Source organism: Muntiacus reevesi, chromosome 9 (genome assembly GCF_963930625.1).
Source record: "Muntiacus reevesi chromosome 9, mMunRee1.1, whole genome shotgun sequence".
Lineage (NCBI taxonomy): Eukaryota > Metazoa > Chordata > Mammalia > Artiodactyla > Cervidae > Muntiacus > Muntiacus reevesi.
Genome location: NC_089257.1, coordinates 38,186,296 through 38,207,720, shown reverse-complemented (window position 1 = coordinate 38,207,720; position 21,425 = coordinate 38,186,296). Strand labels below are relative to the sequence as shown.

General features: G+C 48.4%; 1 protein-coding gene across 2 annotated transcripts; it reads left to right on the top strand.

Annotated features, from left to right (window-relative positions):
• Positions 1–1,091: 1,091 nt before the first annotated feature.
• PLEKHB1 (pleckstrin homology domain containing B1) lies at positions 1,092–16,257 on the top strand. Of its 2 annotated transcripts, none has more exons than XM_065944247.1 (7): positions 1,092–1,154; positions 4,220–4,295; positions 5,661–5,813; positions 6,409–6,511; positions 7,641–7,680; positions 14,296–14,395; positions 14,996–16,257. In XM_065944247.1, exons 1-7 carry the CDS (start codon positions 1,137–1,139, stop codon positions 15,130–15,132), a joined length of 627 nt encoding a protein of 208 aa, XP_065800319.1. In that variant the 5' UTR covers positions 1,092–1,136; the 3' UTR covers positions 15,133–16,257. The 2 variants fall into 2 exon arrangements, with proteins under 2 accessions (XP_065800319.1, XP_065800321.1); XM_065944249.1 differs by lacking the exon at positions 1,092–1,154 and adding an exon at positions 2,788–2,919.
• The last annotated feature ends 5,168 nt before the right edge of the window (positions 16,258–21,425 follow it).

Sequence of the window (21,425 nt, the reverse complement as noted above, 5' to 3'; positions counted from 1 at the left end):
ATGTCAGGTCTTTCAGCGATATGCAGCAGACGCGGTTCAGTCCCTGGGTCGGGAAGATCACAGGGAGACGAAAACGGCAACCCACTCCAGTATTCTTCCCTGGAGAATTCCAGGGACAGAGGAGCCTGGCGGACTACAGTCCACAGGGTCACGAAGAGTCAGACATGACTGAGCGACTAACACACAAGCTGCGTTTAGATTTTGTAGTGCAGTCTTGTGGTTTTAGTTTGCCAAGCATCCCTTCCTTTTTTTCTTGTCATAGCACCCCCTCTTTGGTTGGGGAATAGGGAGATCTTATGAATTCCACAATGATGCTGGAAAATCTTTTCTTTTCATCTGTTACTAAATCCAGAGAAGGTAATTTTGGAGCTGTCTGCACTGTTCCCTCACACCACCCCTCTATGAAAGAGCCTCCCCAGGGGAGCAAGGAGAGCTGCGAAGAGCGGCAGCACCCAGATTCTCTGAAGTCAGCTTCACCCTTCCCTTCCTCCCTTCCATTCTTCTACAGAAGAGGTGACAACTGTAGTCTGGAGAAGGTAGGGGTGGGACGGTCCATACAGGACACAGGGATGCAAAGCGTGATTTGGGAGAACTGATTTCTGGGGCTGCACGGAGGGGATGAACTCCGGGGCAAGTAGGATCAGCCCTGGTGGATCCCTCAGCAAGGCATGCACTGCACGAAGGGCCGAGGCACAGGGTTAGCTGAGGTCAGGATTACAGAAACCCAGGAGCAAGACGGGGAAGCTTAAAGAGCCAAGCCGTGCCTCCAGGACTGGGGTGACAGCAGGGTCAAGCCCGGCTGAAGGAACATTTAGCCCCGCCCCCGACCGAGAGGGGAGGGTTAGCCCCGCCTCCCACCCCGGGAATCTTAGCGATGCTAGTGCAACACCACCTCCGAATCACAGATGACTTGTTATCCAGAGACCTGAAGGTCAAATAGGGTATCCATTGGTGAGCTTGGGAAGCGGACTGGAGAGAAAGGACGACTTTCTCTAGGAGCTGTGTGCCCCCCTTTGCCACCCCCTGCCGGTTTCCACTTGGTAGCACCTTCCTGATCCCCTTATCTCCAAGGCTCTTAAGGATATGCCCCCCTGCAGGAGCCTTCCGGGAAATGCTGCTCTGACGGCCCAGGAACCATGAGTCCTGCAGCTCCGGTAAGAGAGAGGTCCCTGTGACAGAACAAAAGACTCAGGGCAGGGTGGGTTCTGTTCTCAAGGGATCTTTCAGGCCTGGACAGTCTATCTGCTCTAGAATGACCTCCTGGATCTGCTCCTAGCTGGGGCTTTGTGGGGTTGAACTATACAAGGAAATGATCCTGGAGGAACAGACCGCGGTGGTAGATAAATAGTCTTCTCTCTCTAGTTGGGCCCTTTTCCATCCATTTTTGACTGTCCTAGAAATTCCAGGCCACAAATTGTATCATCTAGCTCCTCACCCAACCCCAAGCTCCAGTCACTATGTCATAAAATGCCCAGGCTCCTGAGCCTGTCTTCCAAGGCCTTCGTGTTACATCCTTGCAACCCCTACGGCTTCATCACCCACCTGTCCCCATGCTCTCCCACCCCTTTTCTTTGGAAAGCACTCTGCTTTCCAAACCCTGAAATACGAGACACTCATTGCTGTTCAGGTGCTCAGTCATGTCCAACTCTTTGCGACCCCATGGACTGCAGCACACCAGGCTTCCCAATCCTTCACTATCTCCTGGAGTCTGCTCAAACTCATGTCCATTGAGTTGATGATACCATCCAACCATCTTATCCTCTGTTGACCCCTTTTCCTGCCCTCAATCTTTCTCAGCATCAGGGTCTTTTCCAGTGAGTCCTCTCTTCCCATCAGGTGACCAAAGTATTGGAGCTTCAGCTTCAGCATCAGTCCTTCCAATGAAGATTCAGGACTGATTTCCTTTAGGATTGACTGGTTTGATCTCCTTGCTGTCCAAGGGATCTCAAGAGTCTTCTTCAGTACCACACTTTGAAAGCATCAATTCTTGGGCACTCAGCCCTCTTCATGGCCCAACTCTTACATCTGCACATGACTATTGGAAAAACCATAGCTTTGACTAGATGGACCTTTGTTGGCAAAGTGATGTCTCTGCTTTTGAATATACCGTCTAGGTTTGTCATAGCTTTTCTTCCAAGGAGCAAGTGTCTTTTAATTTCATGGTTGCAGTCACTGTCCACAGTGATTTTGGAGCCCAGGAAACTAAAATCTCTGTTTCCATTTGTTCCCTTCTATTTGCCATAAAGTGATGAGACACTCATACTCATCCTTCAAGACCCTGCAGCCTCCTCTGGGAAGCCTTTCTGAACCTCTCCATCAAAGTCAAACTCTTCTTTCCCATTGTCAGATCATACTCTGTACTTTGTGTGTTTATGTTGTGTCCCCCACCAGACTGGAAACTGGGAAATTAAGGGGCTTGTAGGATGTTTCTTTGTGCCTTCCACTAATGCCCAGTGCCAGGCACAAACTGAGTATCAAGAAAACATGGCAAAACTAGGAGCCTGGTTTTCTCCCTGTAGTTTTACATTTTTCTAGAAAATTAGAGCTCAAGATTCTTGGGGAAAAGTATCTCATGCTAAATGAACAACATAATGACAACAGCAAAATAAAATCACAGATGCAGCCTCCCACCTGTGCTCCAAGTGGGCACCGGGCTACCTCCCACGAGAGGCTGTATAGTTCCCAGGTCTAGGCCTGCAGACTACAAGTCCCAGAAGGACTCCTGTCAGCCCATCGCTACATGCCCCGCCCCCTCCCTGGGGGGCGGGGCCCCGAGGCTGCTAGGCCCCGGGCTGCAGCGGGGAGAGTGAATTGCCCCAGGCACTCTGGGGCACTCAGAGCGCAGGCGCAGCGGGTTGGGCGGCAGCAGCATCAAGTAGCCGGCCGTTTTGGCAGCAGCACCGCAACAGGTGTAGACAGGTGGGTGCATTAAGTGGGGCTGGAGAGGGAGTTTACACCTGGCCTTCTTGTCTGACCTATGTCAGAGCGTAAAGATGGGAGGGAGCGGCTGGAGAAGCAGGGACAAGTCCGGGTTTTCCACCCTAGGTGTGCCAGCCAGCCCTTGCTACGCAACAACAGGTGTGAGTTAGTGGGGGAGGGCACTTGGATTCCAATCCAAGCTCCATCACACAAGTACTGGACAGAGTTGCAGCGGGGCCCAAACTTTCCTGTACATTGAATCACCTGGGGATCTTTGAAGACTATCAGTGCTTACTTCCGTCCCTCAGACATTCTGATTTTATTGTTATGGGATACGGGCTGGATATTTGGGAGTTTTAAAAAATCCTACTGGGATAATGCTTAGTAGACAAGACTGCTGGGTGTGAATCCTGGTTCCACTGCTTACTAATCAAGAAGATCTGTGCAAGTGACTGGACCTCTCCAGGCCCCAGTTTCCTGGGAATAACAAGGAATATTGTGAGTTAATCGATGAAACCACTTTAGAAGTATACCTGGCATATAGTGCTCGATAAATCATAGTTGCTGTTGAACTATTATTCTATGCACTTTGTAAATGGGTTCTTGGTGTGTGTGTGCTCATGCTCAGCCGTGTCTGACTCTTTGCGACCCCCAGGGACTGTAGCCCGCCAAGTTCCTCTGTCAGTGGAATTTTCCAGGCAAGAATACTGGAGTAGGTTGCCATTTCCTTCTCCAGGGGATCTTCCTGACCCAGGGGTCAAACCTGCATCTCCTTCGTCTCCTGCATTGGCAGGTGGATTCTTTACCACCGAGCCACCTGGGAAACCCTGGTGGGGTTCAAATGTGAGGAGGGCTTTCTTATCATGAAAGTCCCTTGTTCACTGCCATGATTCCACTATTCTCTGCTGCCAGCATTTCAATATTCCAGGGTTTCTAACATTTTCAGAGTTCCTCACTCCAGTCTCTATCTGCCTGATGAACACCTTTTTACAGATCTAGATGTGGAGGCTGGGAAAAGGGACTTGGTCAAGGTTATGGGGATGAGATTGGAATTCAAGCTTCTGACCCCCACCCCCACCCCAATGCAAAGTGTGGCTGCCCTGCTGACCCCACGAGCACAGTGCTCCCATTATGTGTCTGGAGCCACGAATGGAGAGGAGACAGACAGGCTTGCCCTTGTTTGTTTATCCACACTCCCTTAAACTTTTCCTGGTGGCTCCCCCAGGGAGGACCGGGGTGGGGGTTTTTCTCCGGGGAGCCTTTGTGGAGCAGCTGATGAAGTTTGTGATTCCTCTGACAGGTTCCGCCTGACTCCACCCTGGAAAGTCCTTTTGAGGAAATGGCCCTGGTGAGGGGCGGCTGGCTGTGGAGACAGAGTGAGTGACCCTGGGCCAAGCCCTTGTCTGTCCTGTACCTTGTCTGGGGCCAGGGGTGAGGGAAGTGGCCTGTTGGACCTGCACAGTGATCCCTTCTCTCAAGAAACCGTGCCCTTTTTATCCTTCCCTCCTTTGTCCATACTCTTCTCTCTGCCGGGAATGTCCTTCACATTCCTGACTGCTTAGTAAGCTACTTATTTTTCAAGACCCAGCTCAGGTGTCCCTTTCTGAAAAGAGCTTTCTCTGCCTTTTCTCTGCTCCCCACCCCAGCCCCTGCTGTAGCACCAAGCTGGGTTAGCAGCTCTCTTTTCTGTCCCCAGTGCCTCACACATACCCCTCTTAGAGCACGATTGATACTTAACCGTCCTTACCTGTGGACCCCACCAGTCCCCTACCCCATACTGTCTCCAGACTGTGAGCGCCCCAAGTGCAGGGACTGGGTTTAACCCTCTGTGGCCCAGGGCTCGCCACAGAACAAGGCACAGAACAAAATGAAAAATGCCTCTGTTCTTCAGAATTTATAAAGTTCTCAGGAGCTCTCTTAGTCTTTAACCTTTCCTGTTAAGATTTCCAGTCTCGAAATGTCTAAAGCTAGGGATCAGGCTTCCAGATCCACCTCTGACCAGAGTCATGGTCTGAATAAGAGCTGTCCTAGGCTAGGAGCTCCCCGACACCCCATGACTCATCCTCAGTTCATTCAGTCCAGCAAACACAGAGTCCAGGTCCTGCTGGGTTCTAGGATCCATGAGGTGAGCTATGGACAATCCCTCGGCTCTCCATTTGGCAGAAGAAACAGACACTACACAAATGACTGTCCCCCGGGGCCTTTGTTTTTAAAGTACACAATAACTGTACAACCCTCAGCAGAATGGATGCAATGGAAACTGAAGGTTTCCTTAAGGCAAGCATGTGACGACTAGTTTTCTATTAATTCTTGCATAAATCCTATTCTGCATTCATACAAAAACAGCTTAATGCTCTTTCTCTGACAAACTGTACATGTAGAAACAAATGTTCAATTGGACATGAACTTAAACATGTTCAGTTGGACATATGGAGGTGTCCTATCACATGTCTTATGATACTTAAAAGATTTCCAGCTTCCCCCAAGGAAGGAATCTGATCATTCATTTACCATTCAGCACATGTATGGAACCTTGACTATGTTGTTAGGCCCAATGGGAGGAAATGGGTGAGCAAGACAGAGAGAGGCCCTGCCATCATTTCAGGGAGTAGACAGACAAGGAAGGGGTGATTACAACACTGGCGGCTGGGGATAAGGGGATGCTGGGAGCCCACCCACGGCTCCTGCCCCGACTCAGACTCTGTGATCAGCCCATATTGTGGGTCTGGAATATCGCACAGGCTCCATCCTCCGCCGCTGGAAGCGGAACTGGTTTGCCTTGTGGCTGGATGGGACCCTGGGCTACTACCACGATGAGACTGCCCAGGATGAGGAGGACCGCGTGCTCATCCACTTCAACGTCCGCGACATAAAGATCGGCCAAGAGTGCCACGGTGAGCCTCTTTCTCTCTGTGACTACAGGCACGGCCCTCCCACTGTGTCTGAGAACACCTGCCCTTCTCAGGTGGAAGACTCTCTGCAGCTTTCAGAGGCCTTCCACAGACATTGCTTCTGGGCCTCTATCAAATCCAGTTCATGTGGTGTAAGTTAAGCAATGAGTCCTCACTGAGTTCCTACCCTGTGCTGAACCTGGGCCCTATGCTGGGTTCACAGAGGTGAGTCAGACACAGCTCCTGCCCTCTCCAGTGCTAGGAATGGAAAAAATGAAGTGAAATAAGGAGGCTCAGAGAAGTTAAGTGGCTGGCCCAGAGTTACCCAGCAAATATCCCTGACCAAGACTCAGGTCATAATTATAACAGGGAAACTGGGAGAGAGATGTACCTAGCTAGGGAAGCAGGTGATGTGGAAAGGTGGAAGGGTCTAAAGAATTGAGTAAAATCCCAGGGAAAGTATGTGAGATCAGAGGAGGTCAGCAGTGGCCAGTTTACCGGACCCAGGGAAGTCAGTTCCTGTTCTTGTTCCTGATTTATTGGGGAGACTTGGGGCCCGTGCCCTGTGGAAACCCCACACGTGTGTGTCTGCCTTTAGATGTGCAGCCCCCAGAAGGCCGGAGCCGAGATGGCCTGCTGACTGTGAACCTGCGGGAGGGCTCCCGCCTGCACCTGTGTGCTGAGACCAAAGATGACGCCATGTGAGTCGCTCCCAGGAGAGGATGGGGTGGTATCTCGGGAATATGACCAATGACTTCCTTCTCATTGAGCCTCTAGCACCCTAAAGGTAGGAAAGCGGGACAAAGACCAGTGAGCATGGTGGTTCAGTGGAGGCTGGGCAGAGTGGGTTTGAATGACTCATGGTGATTGGCATGGTATCCAGTAAACTCCTGACATGGTCCACGATGAATTCAAGACTGTTGTGGGGTGCAGTGTGTGCACAGCTGCCTCAGGGGTGGTCCCTGGTCGTTCATCAGGGTCAGGTATCTAACAGCCTCTGAGATAAGCCCTCACTTGGGGTGATACACAGGAACAGACAGCCCTGTGGCATCTTCAGAGAACCCTCCTCTCACTCCCTTCTTAGAAGATGGCCTGGGGTGGGAGGTACTCTGATCTGAGGGATAGACCCTAACGTGCCTAACAGAGGTAGCCCGAGGGGCACCCTGTGTTGGATGCAGAGATACTGCGAGAGCCTGGGTGTGTCTTCCTCAGGCGCCTTTTGCTCACTCACATTCTTTCCCTTCCTACTCTCTGGCAGAGGGTCAGTTGGCCTTCACGCTGTAGGAGAGTGAAAGAGATGGGATGTGTGGGAGCAGGGGAAGCCGAGCTCGGGGTAGACAAAGCACAGAGCCTCCTTGTCCACCCCAGCCAGGTGCCATGGCAACCAACAAAGGCTCAATTGTCCGGTGTCCACTAGGCGTTCCTGGGGCTCTGGGGTCAGAGTGTGGGGGAACCGAGTTTGTAGGTTTGGGATGTGGAGGTAGGCTGCAGCCAGAGAACCAGCCTAGGCATGTCAGAATCTGAACCACTAAAGGACCACCCAAGCCCAACTGTCTTTTGTCTAGATGGGGAAACTGGAATCTCCCCAGCGGTGAGGAGACTATAGACTAAGAAAGAGTTATAGAACTGCAGCAGCTCAGCTGGGGGCTTGTCTGTGTGACTGGGGCAGCTGAGGGGGTCCCCTTTGTCTTCCCAAGGGAGTGAAGAGGATCTCCCCCTTCACAAGGGACTGGGGCTAGAGGCGGAGTAGGGGAGGAAAGTCTAAAATGTGGGGCCCAGTCTCCCTTCTTCTGAACTCCCTCCTCATGGTCTCGTGGGTTTGCATTGCAGAGCGTGGAAGACGGCACTGCTGGAGGCGAACTCCACGCCGGTGAGCCCCCTTCCCTCCCTATCTCCTCCCCACCCCTACTTGCCATGGAATCATGGGTGACTCAGACTTAGTCGCTACCTGCCAGCACTTCTCAGTTTCCATATATGTGAGTGAATAGACTTGTGCAGACTCAGAGGCCCTGAGTCCCAAGCAGAAAAGGACAGAAGATGGCCAATGGGTGAATAAAAGATATTCACCAAAAGATTTGGAGGAGGGAGAGAGAGGCCTCCAAGAAGGCTTGTTGAAGGGGGTGGCATGTGAGCAGGAGGAAAGGAACTAGCTTTTTATTCAGCAACTATTATGTGTCAGGTGTAGTGTAGTTGTAATACCAGCTACTCTCACAGCCTTCCTTCGAGGTTGGGATTATTGTTCCCTCTCTGCAGATGATAAGGTTGAGGTTTATTCATTCACATAACAAATATTTACTGAGTTCCTACTATGTGCCAGGCACTGTGCCAAGGACCATAATCAGAAGGTAGCAGAGGAGATGTGGACCCTGCCCTCCTGGACTCAGCCTTTTGGGGAGCTAGATGTGAAGTCACAGATTAGAGTTAGTGGCTCCATCGCAGTGACGGGAACTGCTCAGACAGAGACGGCAGAGTGCATTCAGGGTGCACCCACCGTGATGGCCTGATCCAGGTGGGAGTCCAGACAAGGCTCAAGATGAGACCTGAAGGATAACAGAGATCAACTGGGTGAAAGGGGTGGGGTGAAGGGAACAGCTTTCCAGGCAGAAGGAGCTGCAGGTGCAAGGGCCCTGAGAAAGGTTATGATGTTGGCAAGTTGACAGACAGAGGGAAGGCTGGGGTGACTGCAGCTCAGGGAGCGAGAGAGCAGTCGGGGAAGGAGGGTTAGCAGGCCAGGCACGAAAAGCTGTGTTAAGGATAGTGTTTTCTGCTGAGAACACTGGAAGTCAGTGGAAGTTTTAAAAAAAGACCAGACTTGTAGTTTTAAAAAGATAGTCTGACTGGTATGTAGGGAATGGACTGAAGAAGGTCAAAGTGGATGCCAGAGCTCTGTTAGAAGGCTGGGACAGGTGCAGGGCATCTGGCTAGGGGTCTGGACTAAGGCCTTGCTGGCAGAAACAAGCTGATGAAGACAAGACACATTTAGGAGGTGGAGTCAACAGACTGGCCTCAGCCCCCATCTGCCTGACCCCAGACTCTGTGCCTGCTCTTTCCACCTGTGACACGGTAGAGCCCCTTCTCATCTGGAGAAAAAGTCTGCTGGGAAGTGGCAGGGAAGACTGGAACGCATTTAGAAACTCCCTCAGTGTCTGCCTGCTGAGGGCTGGGCATTGTGCTTGAGGACCTAGCATCCACTGTATCAATTAATCTTCAGTGAGAAAGAGGAGGGGCTGGTATTCTTAGTCCCATTTTATAGATAGGGCAGCTGAGGTTCAGAAGGGAATTGGCTTGTCCAAAGTCTCATGGTCGTAAATTAGTGGAAGAACCTGTATTGGAACCTAGATCAGTGAGATTTGAGGGAAGGGAATTATCCACAGAAGGAGTTACATGAGCCAAGGTGGATAAGTGGTATGTGCAAATGTGTATGTGCAGACATGTACGTCTAAAGGCCAGGAGTCTGGCCTGAATGGAGGATAAAGCGTGGAGGGAAAGAAATAGGAGATGTGACCTCTGAGGACCCACATCACAAACGCCTTGAAGTCCAGGAAGGAAGTGAACTTTATCCCGAGGGTTGTGGGGAACTATAAAGGGCATTAAGCAGGGGGACTATGGTCAGGTTTTGGGGAGCAGATTCAGGCTTCTGGGTAGAGGCTGTATAAGAGGAGGCTGGGATGATGGTCAGCAGGATAGAGTTACCTGGCTCTGAGCTCAAAACCTGGCTGATGCAGGGCAGATCTGTTGTCCCACCCAAGAGGGTCAGAAAGAAGGAGTGAGGTCTGGCCGTCTGCACTCTGTGACTCTATGAAGCTACCTGTCGCTTCTCTGCGCCCACCTTCCTGCTGCTCTGCTTCCTACATCTCTCTGCTTGGGCCCTCCACTCCACCTCCCACTGCTCTACACACACACACCCCCCTCTGGTCCCTAGGCTTGCTTGACCTGGGTGTATTTGTGCCTCTGTGTCTTTGTACCAGTGTCTGCCCACCTCTGAGTGTTCACGCCTGTGTCTGTCTGTCCTGTGCCTACATAGGAGGGACCCCTGCTTTGTCCCTCTACATCCTGCAGGTTTATGCCCTACACTGGGTGGAGGTTCCAGGAGGAGCCCCTGACTCTGGCTGTTCCAGGGAACACAGGGGTGGGGGGCACAGTCATGGGTGATGGGTGCAGGTGGATGGGTCAGTGATCGGAGCTATTCTATGTTCCCTGGAGACAGGGAGCCTCAGCAGCCTGGAACAGGTGAAGGTGGGCCAGTTCTGGAGAGACACTACTGATCCTTCTTCTCTGTGTAACTTTGGCAATTTCACCACCTCTTCTGAGCCCCCCACCATTACCGTGGGCTGAAGAAGAGGATAGCTGTTCCCTTGCCCAACTGGCAGAGGGCTTCACTAGGGCCTGTGAGGAGCTCCGAGTCTCTCCGGATGTAGAGGGCCTCTGACACGCCCCCTCCCTCCCCTTCTTGGGTTTCTGTGGCTTGAGCAGGCCCCAACTGGAGCCACCGTCCCTCCCAGGAGCCGCCGGGTTTGCCCCAAGGTCAGGTGTGTGACCCGCTCGTGGAGCCCCTGTAAGGTTGAGAGGCGGATCTGGGTAAGTGCTGGTTCAGCCCTCCCTGCCACCATTCTGGCCACCAGGATGTGCCACCCAAAGTGGGCCCGGCCACATCCCCTCCCTGCTCACAAACATTCCATGGCTCCCAACCATTTGCAGGACGACCAACCCTGCTTTCAAGGCCTCTGGGATCTGGCCTGGGCCAGACTCGCTCACCCCGTCCCGCTTGTCCCCTGTGCTCCAAATGCTCTGCCCTGTCCTCTGCTCCCAGCTGTGCCAGACCTTCTTCCTCTCTCCAGCCTCTCTCTGTATATGCTGCCCTCTCTGCTGCAAAGACCTTTACTTTCCTTACTCACCTGACAACATCCTCTAAGACACCCCTCAAAGACTGCCACCTCCTCAGGGAGGACTTCCCAAACCTCCAAGCATTGTCACTCCCTCCCTTTGCACTAATGCTTGGTACTGTCTTCATTCTGCCTGATTTCTATTTCCTTCATTTCTGTCTGTCGTCTCCCACGAGACCTGGAACTTCCTTCAAGGCAAGAATCAGGTTAGGTCAGCTCTGCCCCCTTGGGAGCCTGGCACAGTGCTGGGTGTACAGTAGGTGTGCAATGAGTGCTCAGTGATGGTGGCAGTCTATTTTGACTCTCCTACTCCTGGTGCATGAAGGTGGGGCACAAGAAGGCCTCGGGCAGTGTTCACTTACTGGGAAAATGAATGAATGAAGAAAGGGAGAAAGGAAGGAGTGAAAAAACCTGTTATGGCCTCACTACTGCATATTAAAATTTAGTCCGTGTCTGTCTCCCTGCCACAGCCCCCAGCCAGTCTGTCTCCCTGCCACACACTTCAGCCAGTGTTTCCGGAAAGCAGGATTTGGGGATGAATCCTCTCTCTGTCCCCAGTGCTCAGCCTGGCATGGGGTGGGCGCAGTGAGGGGGCTTGGGTTAGAGTACCTGCGGTCAACTGTGAACTTTTCTAACACAGTGACGCTCAATGTAGCTGTGCATTAGAATTGCTTAAGGACTTAAAAACAATGCAAATGTTCTGATCCTACCTCCGGATGCTCTAACTGTGTAGTTCTGGGGTGGCGCCTTGGAAATCTGTGGTTTCAGAAATTTCTGCAGACAATTCTGATGTGCAAAACCACTGAACCCAGCAGTGCTAGCATCACCTGGCTGCACAGACGTGGCTCTGCTGGATTCTCACTGTGCCTTGGGAGTGGGCAGTGTAGGAAAGAAATGTCCTCATTAATAGACGAGACGACTAAAGCTCTGAGAGGTTATCTGACATGACCGGGGGCACTTAATTCATCAGTGATTCCCAGCCCAGAATTCTAAAGCATCTGTGGGTAAGACATCCCCATACCCAAACTAGGATACAAACTGTTTACAGTGGAGATGCCTAAAAATAGAATTTTAAAAGCCATAAACCTACCTATACACAGCAGCTTTTCCTTTTTTCCCCTTTTGTGTGTCCTTTTATTTTTTCTAGTCTTACTGAGTTAAAATTGACATATAACATTGTATTAGTTTAAGGTGTACAACATGATTTGATATATTTGTATATTGTAAAATGATTATTAATGTACAATAGCTTTTCTGAGGGGAGGGGTCTATTTGTATGTGACCTCCTGATTGACCCTGTCCCCACCTACAAAAGGGGCTGGACCTGCGGAGAGGGAGAGGATCTGGGATCAAACCCTTAGGGTCTGTCTGGGAGGTCTCTAGGGAGTCCCCCACCCTGTTGCCAGGTGACCCACATGAGTTTACCTCTGGGGCCTCTTAGGCATGGAGGATAGAAACAAGTGCCCCACAGAGATATGAAGCGGTGTTTTCCACTTTCTTCAGGGCCTGGGAGGGTCACTGGCTCACAGTGCAGCTGCAGGGCAGATGTAGGCTCTGGACCTCAACTTCCCGACTAGTAAAACTGGGGATCTGAGAGCTTAGATCTCTTTAGTCCCTTCTAGGCTTAGAGCTCAGATCCTGGTCACCCCCAGCAGAAACCCCTACTGGATCACCCTTGGGGAAGGAGCACAGCAGGAAAGTCACTTGAGACTGAGCCTTGTTTGTCTGAGCCTTCTGCATTGCTCTGGGTCTGGTCATTGTCCCTAACTTGAAATTAGACTTAAGAATTAAGTGACTATAGTTCCAGTCTGACTCTGTATTTGACTCGAGATAAATTCAATATATAAGACACCTGCCATATTCCAGGCAGGCCTATTTTAAGACCCAGGTGGTGGTGGGAGTATTTTCTTCAAGTATAATGGGAGAGACACCTCACAGGGATACCAACAATAAAACCACAGAGCGGTTGGTGCTGTGATGAGGGAAGTCAAAGGGCTGTGGGTGCCCAGATGGGGCCCTAACAGAACCTGAGGTTCAGAGAGAGTGATATGTTGCATTGAGTGTGAAAGACAAGTTAGGTAGTTGAATTAAAAAAAGATGAGAAAGGCATCCTTATCAAAGAGAAATGGCATAGATATTTGAAATCTCAAGGTGTGCTTGGAGGAGGACTCCTTACAACCAAACTTCTTGAAAGAGATGTCATGATATGTTGACTCCATCCCTCACCTCTCAACCATTCTTCAATCCTCCATAGTCTGGCTTCTTCCTCCAACAACTCCTCTGAAAAGTGTTTTCAAGGTCACCCACAATTTCCAAGATGCTAAAACCAGTGGCTTATTCTCTTGGCACTGGACAAGAGAATGGACAGAAGAATATATTTAGAAGATAAAATCATGAGATGTAGTGATAATGTGATGTGGGAGATGTGTGTGAGGACAAAAGTGCCAACCTGCTGTCTTGGTTTAAGTGAACGGTGGTGGCGTTTACAAAAGAACAGGTTTGGGGAGGGGGGGGATAGAAGGATGATGGAATCACTTTGAGATGGGTTAAGTTTGGACACCTGAGCTTCCAAAGGACCACCTGGACCATTTAGATGTAAAGCTCAGCGATATAAGGTGCAAAGGGGCTAAGAAGAGGGAGCCAGAAGCGAAGGGGATGCTGCCTCCTCTTCAGGTCTGTTCCCTTTGGGTAAAATGAAGGTCTTGGATTAGGAACTTCTGTTTAATTCATCATGTATTTATTACTCCATGCTAGTCACTAGGCCCTGATGGTAATACAAATGAATTAAAGCCCTTGCCTACAGCTCATGTCTGGGGTGCAGGCAGGAGGGGTCAGGAGGAAGGCCAGGAACAAGAGACACAAGCATAGGTCACAGAGCACTCAGGAAGAAAGGATTTTTTCTGAGACCAGAAGGTCTTCCTGGAGTGGGTGAGCTTTGAGTCAGGCTTTGAGGGATTGATTAAAATCTAATGAGGGAGGGAAGGTGGACATCTATTCCTCCCTCCCAGAGAGAATGCTGACTGTTCTCTGAGCCTCCATCCCTGGCTGTGTGATAGAGTGGAGAACAATGCCTGCTGTAAGGATGAGAGGAAATAACATATTATTTCCTCCCTCAGGACCTGGAAGTGATGGATGCTTAATGATACTTTAGTTACTTCTCATCTCTATCCTTCCTTTCCCTTCCTTCCTCCACACCCCCCTGTTATTTCCTGGGCCTTGCCCAGGCCCCCCTCTCCATGACTAGGAGAGTAGAGAAATCCATTGGCTTTCTCCAATGTGACCACTGGAAAACTGCTATTTGCTAGCAAATAATAGCAAATCTATCAGAGGAAGTAGGGAGCCATGGAGAATTTTTGATCAGGGGAGTGCTAGGTAGGAAAACCGGGGCAGGGAAACGGCATCACTGGGAGCTGAAGTTTTAGTTAAGAACAGTCTTGTGGGGAGGTGGGGCTTTTCTTCAGGAGCTTACCGGTGTCTGGAGACCCATTTCTAAATTTGGCGAGGCGGTGCTGGGGGCCTAGGAGGGGGTGAACCAGGTGTGAGGGGTAGGGGGCCGAAGCCTGGCCCAGATCGCTGGCAGCTGACCAGGCAGGGCTCCCCAGGTGCGCGTCTACAGCCCGTACCAAGACTACTATGAGGTGGTGCCACCCAACGCGCACGAGGCCACGTATGTCCGCAGCTACTACGGGCCGCCCTACGCAGGTGAGTCTCCGGCCCGCCCTTGCCCCTGCCTGTATCCCCAGCCACGGTCTGTCAGTAGGGACCAGCCCCCCTCCCCCCCGCCTTTTAGTGACCACATGTTTTCCCAAGGGGACCCTCTGCAAGCCCCCCCCCCCCCACCCCAATCCCATAAATCAGAACAGCTCTGGGATCAGAGCCCTCCCCTCTCCAGAGCTGACCTCTTCTCTCGGCCGGCCCCTATGCGCTGGCTACCCAGCAATACCCGTTCCTGAGTTGGTAGCGACCCCTGGTGGCTAATGCTGGAGAAGCGGCCTCCCCTCACTCCAGGATCTAGCAGTTGGGAAGGCACACCCTCAGGTGTGGTCCAGAGATTCTTGAGACCCCACGGTTTCTTCGCCGATCCACCCTAACCCCATGGTCCAGAACGTCCGTAGCAGATCCAGGGAATAGCAGCTTTGGGGACAGAGCGCGCGTCCTTCCTGTTTCAAGGCCTCAGTTTCTCCGATTGGAGAGCCAGAGAGCGGGCTCAGGACCTTATCTTGGGCTGGGGTTTAGTGGAAGGAGGCGGATGATCTCTCTGCTCTCTCAAGTCCCCGGCCCTCACAGGCTTTCTCTCCGCAGGGCCTGGAGTGACGCACATAGTGGTGCGGGAGGATCCCTGCTACAGCGCGGGCGCCCCCCTGGCCATGGGCATGCTTGCGGGAGCTGCCACAGGTGCCGCACTTGGCTCGCTCATGTGGTCGCCCTGCTGGTTCTGAGCCCTGGACCCTGCGCATAGACCAAAAAGACCCCCTTTCTCTCTGGTCCCACCTTTCACTAGCCGAGCCCTCTCCCACTTTGGAAGCTATTGTCCCAGGCACAAACATAGCTCAAAATCCTTCTATCTACTGCTAGCCACTCCAGAAATCCATTATAGACACAATTGGAAATGTTTCTCCCAAATACACCAGGACACAGAAAACGCAACTCATGGGGCTTCGAGTTCCTCAGCCACTGGAGACACAAGAATCAGATTCTTTCCTCTGGCAGCTCCAGGCATGGTGGGGGCAAACAGGAGTAAAGAATCACTTGACAAGGTGGAGTTATCAATCTTTTGGCAGTTATGAGGGCAAAGAATGAAGAAGGTAGGCTAGGACTGCAGTTATTGGCAAGAATGCAGAGCTGTGAACATAATGGTATGTCCAAAGAATTGAAAGGGAGTCATTTGGGCTGGGGTGTGGGCAGGGGCCAGATCATGATGGTCCTCCAGGCTAAGAAGGTGCTGAGTAAGGGGCAGATGTGAGCCTTTGGAGGGAAGTTTCATGATTGCACTTATAATGAACATATTGCCTGTTTTAATACCCTAACACTCCCTGAATTTAGCCCCATCCTTCCCACTACTAGATTTCTGGGTCCCTTGTTCCTTCAGTGCTCAGAAAGCCCCTGTTTTCCATGTCAGGGTACTTGGGGCAGCAATTGAGCTGAACCTGAGGTTCCCTTGCTAGGGGGCAGGTGAGCTCTTATTTGTGACTTGCCCCTAGGTTAGTGCCTCCATCAATAAATGATTTTCTACTCTCCAGGACGTTGGCTTTCTATCCATAGCTGTGGCTATCACCATCTCAGGCTCTGTCCCTTCCTTCACTCTGAGAGAGATGGCAGTGTTCACCTCTGGGACCTGATCCATCTTTGTCTCAGTCCAAGAGGCCCCACATGTGCCTCCCTGCAGGTGGCCCAGCAGTCTCCTCATTTGGTCCCCTTCTGGTCTCCTCTCCCATCCTGTCCCAGTCACTAGCAGAAATGCTAACATTCCTGCCCAGTAGCCAGAGTAGCATGCTAAAATTCCCTTGTAGATAGGGGCTCCAGTTGCCTGGCTGCAGAAACTAATAAAGGTGTCGTTGGCTCTAGCCCTGACTCTGACTTTGTTTGTTCCCCCAGGGTGCCCTGCTCCCTGGGACATTTCCGTAACTCAGCACTGACTAGTACCCTTCTCTGGTATAGTGAGAAGAGTGCGGATTTTGAGGTCAGGTAGAACTGGTGGCAGCATGTTAGCTGCCATGTGGCATTAGGGGCAAGTCACTTGACCATTCTGGACCTTGCTTTCCTACTACAAGCTGGAAGGTTGAAGTTGGCCACCCTTGAGGGCTTGACAGGAGAGGCTACATGAGAATCTCTGTCATCTGAGCTGAAGCATGATCCAGGCCATGCCCTGCCTGTCTGAGCGTCCTGTGGTATTGGGTAGCATCTTTTCCAGTAGGTTCCCATCCTTCTAGAATTGAGACAATGAGTTGTACTCATAGAGACAAGGTGCCCATGAAAGGAAACAACCATCTTAAATCAGGCCTTTTGAGGCTGTTATGTAACAGAAATCCCCTTTCTCAAACTGATTTAAGCGAGAGAAGGGAAAACATAGGGAGCTTCCCTGGTGGCTCAGATGGTAAAGAATCTGCCTGAAATTCAGGAGATCTGGGTTCGAAAGATCCCCTGGAGAAGGAAATGGCAACCCACTCCTGTATGGTTGCCTGGAGAATTTCATGGACAGAGGAGCCTGGCAGGTTACAGTCCATGGGGTCGCAAAGAGTCGGACATGACTGAGCGACTAACACACACACACACACAAGGGAAAATACTGGGCCACAAACCTGAGAACCCAGAAACTGTGTGGTCCAGGGACATGAATATTATCACTTAAACTTTGCTTTGTTTCCATTTTTATAGCCACTGATCTGGAAAAGATGGTCTAAAACAACAGAGTTTAGAGTAGGTCTGGGGTAGTGTCCCAAAGGAAATTTAGGGCACTTTCCAGAAGTAGATGAATAAGTGAGAGCTGGGAGGCAAAAATACCAGGTGTCCACCTCAGTTATACTTCTAGACATGAATTTAAGAGGGATACATAAGAGGGATACATAAGAAGTAAGATAGGAACATGGTACAGTGGAAGCTCTGAGGAAGAGGTGTCCAACTGTGCCGAGGAGACTGGGGAAAGCTTTGAGAGAGGAAGTGAAAATTTAGGGTAAACCTTGAAGGGTGAGTGGGAGTTTGCAAACAGAGAAAGGAAAAACAACAGATAGAAGAAACGGCATGCAAAGGCCTAAAAACATTTTAGATTTGAGAGTACTGAGAAATTCAGGCAATGGTCTGATGTCACAGCAAGTTGCATGATGAGACGGGGTAGTAGTTGGGCCAGGCTATTGAGAACCTCCCACAGACAGGGTGAGAAAGATGCAAATGGATGTCCCAGGTGCAGTGGATTCTTTACCATCTGAGCCACTAGGGCTCCCCTTACTTCAAAATCTCTCCATTAATGATTGCAGCATGAATTAATCTTCCAGTTGTTCACCAGATAATTATTAAATTATTCACACACATATTAAGACAAACATTCATTCTCACAGACAACACAGTTTAATCTGAAGGTGGCTGGCCTAAGGATCACATCTGGCCTACATACTATTTTATCTGATCACCACAGTGACTTTTTAAAGTTTCAAATTAAAATGTGGTAATCACTACATACCCAACTAAATGACTAAAGGTGAAAAAGACAATGTTAAATACTGATGTGGAACCCACCTGGGAATCTCATATAAGTGTAAACTGGTACAGCTGCTTTGGAAACTGATCAGGTAAGCCAAACATATGCGTATCTCTTAACCCATCAATTCTACTCCTAGGTACTCTCAAACAAATGTATTCATGTATTCACCTAAAAATAGTAGGTACAAAAGTGTCATAGAAACACTGGAAAAAAACCTCAAATTCTAGAATAGGTGGATTCATTTGTATATTCTATTCACAGAATGGAATCCTAGTCAATAAGAATTAATTATCCAAAAGTATACACAAAATCATGAGTGAATCAAAAAAATCAGAGAGGAAAAGGGGAATGGGGGTGGGAGTGGGAAAACAGAGTTACACTATGACAAGTTTCCTATTTCTTATTGAAGTAGTGTAATATCAACTTTAGTATATGCTGATAAATCAAAGATGCACACTAGAATCTGCAGAGCAACCAATGAAAATATAATATGAAGAGGTTAAGCTAAAAAATCCAATAGAGGAGTTTAAAGAGTAGATGCAGCAAAGAAAACAAACATCAATACAGCAGACTCATATTCAAACATACTAATAATTATATTAATTTTAAGTGGACAAAAAGCATAAATTAAGAGGCAGAGATTATCAGAATAAACAAGCAAGACACAACTATGTAACTTTGTACAAAAGATACACTAAAATACACAAATAGGTTGAAGGTAAAAGGACAGAAAAAGATACGCCAGGGAATTCCTTGGCGGTTCAGTGGTGATGACGCAGTGCTTTCACTGCTGGGGCCTGAGTTCAGTCCCTGGTCAGGGGACTGAGATCCCTGAGCTGCACAGCAAGGCTGAAAAAAGAGATAGAACATGCAAAGAGTAGGTATCAGAAAGTTGGAGTAGCTATTGTAATATTAGACAAAACAGACCATAAGACTAAAATTACCAGAAATAAAGAGGGGCATTTCATAAAGAGTCAATACATTAGGAAGATGATAGCAGTTCTATGAGAGAGATTTACACCTATAAATGCGTACATGAAATAAGAAGAAAGACCTCAGTAACCTAACTAGACACCATAAGGAATCAGAAAAAGAGCAAACTAAACCCAAAACTGGGAGAAGGAAGAAAATAATAAAAATTAAAGCAGAGATAAAAGAAATAGAGAAATGCAGTGAAACCAAAAGTTAGTCTTTGAAAAGATCAACAAAATTGATAAACTTTAGCTAAGGGAGGAAAAAAGAGAAGACTAAAATTACTAAAATCAGAAAATAATAGTAGAGACATCACTACTGGTTATATAGAAATAGAAAGGACTATAAGAATATGAACAATATGTATGCCGACCAGTTAGATGACAAAGAGGAAATGGAAAATTCCACACAACCTACCCAAATTGAGTTATAAAGAAATAAGAAATCTGAATAGATCTATAGTAAGAAAATTGATTCAGTAATCAACAACCTCCCAATAAAGAGAAGTTCAGGACTAGATGACTTGGGTGATGAATGCTACCAAATATTTGAAGAAGAATTAACACTAGCACTTCTTAAACTCTTCCCCATAAAATGAAGAGGAAACATTTCCTAACATTCCATGAGGGTGGTATTACATGATATCAAAGCCTGACAAAGACAGTACAAGAAACCTTCAGACCAATATTCCTTATGAATATTCTTGTAAAAATCCTCAGAAAATTACTAGCAAACTGAATTCAGCAGTGTATTAAAAGGAATGTACACAACGATCAAGTGCGATTTATTCCTGTAGTGCCAGGAACTTTCAACATAAAAAGTTCATCCATTTAATACACTACATTAATAAAATACGGGCTTCCACAGTGGCTCAGTGGGTAAAGAATCTGCCTGCAATGCAGGAAACACAGGAGATGCAGGTTCAATCCCTGGGTTGGAAAGATCCTGTGGAGAAGGAAATGGCAACCCACTCCAGTATTCTTTCCTGAAAAATCCCATGAACAGAGGAGCCAGCAGGGCTACAGTCGACGGGGTCACAAAGAGACATGACTGAGCAACTAAGCATCAACAGCATTATTAATAAAATAAAGGGGAAAAAAACCCATAATCATCTCAACTGATGCGAAAAAGCCTAAAATTTAATACCTTTTCATGATAAAAACACCCAAGAAACTAGGAATCAAAATTCCTTAACATGATAAATACTATATATACTACCCACAGCAAATATTATATTTGGTGGTGAAAGACTGAAAGGCTTTCCCCTAAGATCAGAAATGAGAGCATGCCTACTTTTGTCACTTCTACTGAAAGTTTTAGCCAGAGCAATTAGGCAAGAAAAAGAAATAAAAGCCATCCAAATTGGAAAGAAAGTAAAATCATCTTGTTCACAGATGACATGATCTTAAATGTTGAATATGCTATATATTCCACAAAATATTGTTAATAAGCCAATTTACCAGTTTCAGGATACAAAGTCAACACAAAAATCAGTTGCATTTTATTCACTAGTACTAAACAATCTGAAAAGAGAAGTAAGGGGAAAAAATAGTATCAAAAAGAACACAACACTGGACTTCCCTGGCGGTCCAGTGGTTAAAAATCCACCTGCCAATGCAGGAGACATGGGTTTGATCCCTGGTTCAGGAAGATTGCACATGCCATAGGGCAACTAAGCCTACTGAGTAAGCCTGCACTCTAGAGCCTATGTGCTGGAACTATTGAGGCCCACACACCCTAAGGCCCATGCTCTGCAATAAGACAAGTCACCACAGGGAGATGCCTATGCACCACAATGAAGAGCAGCCCTCACTTGCTGCAACTGGAGAAAGCCTGTGCACAACAATATAGATGCAATATAGCAAAAAAATTTTTTAATTAATTAAAAGAATAAAATATTTAGGAGTAAACCTAAGCCAGGAGGTGAAAGACTTGTATGCTGAAAACTAAGACACTGCTGAAAAGAATTAAGACATAAACAAATGCAAAGTTCTATGGTCTGAATGTTTCTGTACCCCAAAATTCATGTATTAAAATCCCACCAGAAACTAATACAACATTATAAATCAACTATATGTCAGTGCTTTTTAAAAACTATAAATTTTTTTAATTAAAAAAATCCTAACACCCCAAAGGTTATGGTATTAGTAGATGGGGCTTTGGGAAGTGCTTTAATCATGAGGACAGAACCCTTATAGGAATGGCATTAGTGCCTTTATAAAAGATGCTCCACAGAGATCTCTGGCCCCTTCTGCCCTGTGAGGATACTACAAGAAGTCAGTGACACAAAAGAGGGCCCTCATCCAACCAACTATGCTGGCACCCTGATCTCATCAGACTTTTAGCCTCCAGAACTGTGAGCAATAAATTTCTGCTGTTTTTAAGCTACCCAATCTGTAGTATCTTTTTATAGTGGCCTAAATGAACTAAGAGAGAAAAATTAATACCAAGGTGTGGAATTGCTGCTATAACAAATACCTAGAAATACAGAAAAGAGCTTTGGAAGTGGGTATAAGCAGAGGTTGGAAGAATTTGGAAGTATATTCTAGGAAAAAAGCCTATATT

Coding starts and splice junctions, on each gene's coding strand:
- PLEKHB1 (XM_065944247.1), top strand. Junction 4,296..5,660: donor CGGCTGGCTGTGGAGACAGA/GTGAGTGACCCT, acceptor AATATCGCACAG/GCTCCATCCTCCGCCGCTGG. Junction 14,396..14,995: donor CTACGGGCCGCCCTACGCAG/GTGAGTCTCCGG, acceptor TTCTCTCCGCAG/GGCCTGGAGTGACGCACATA.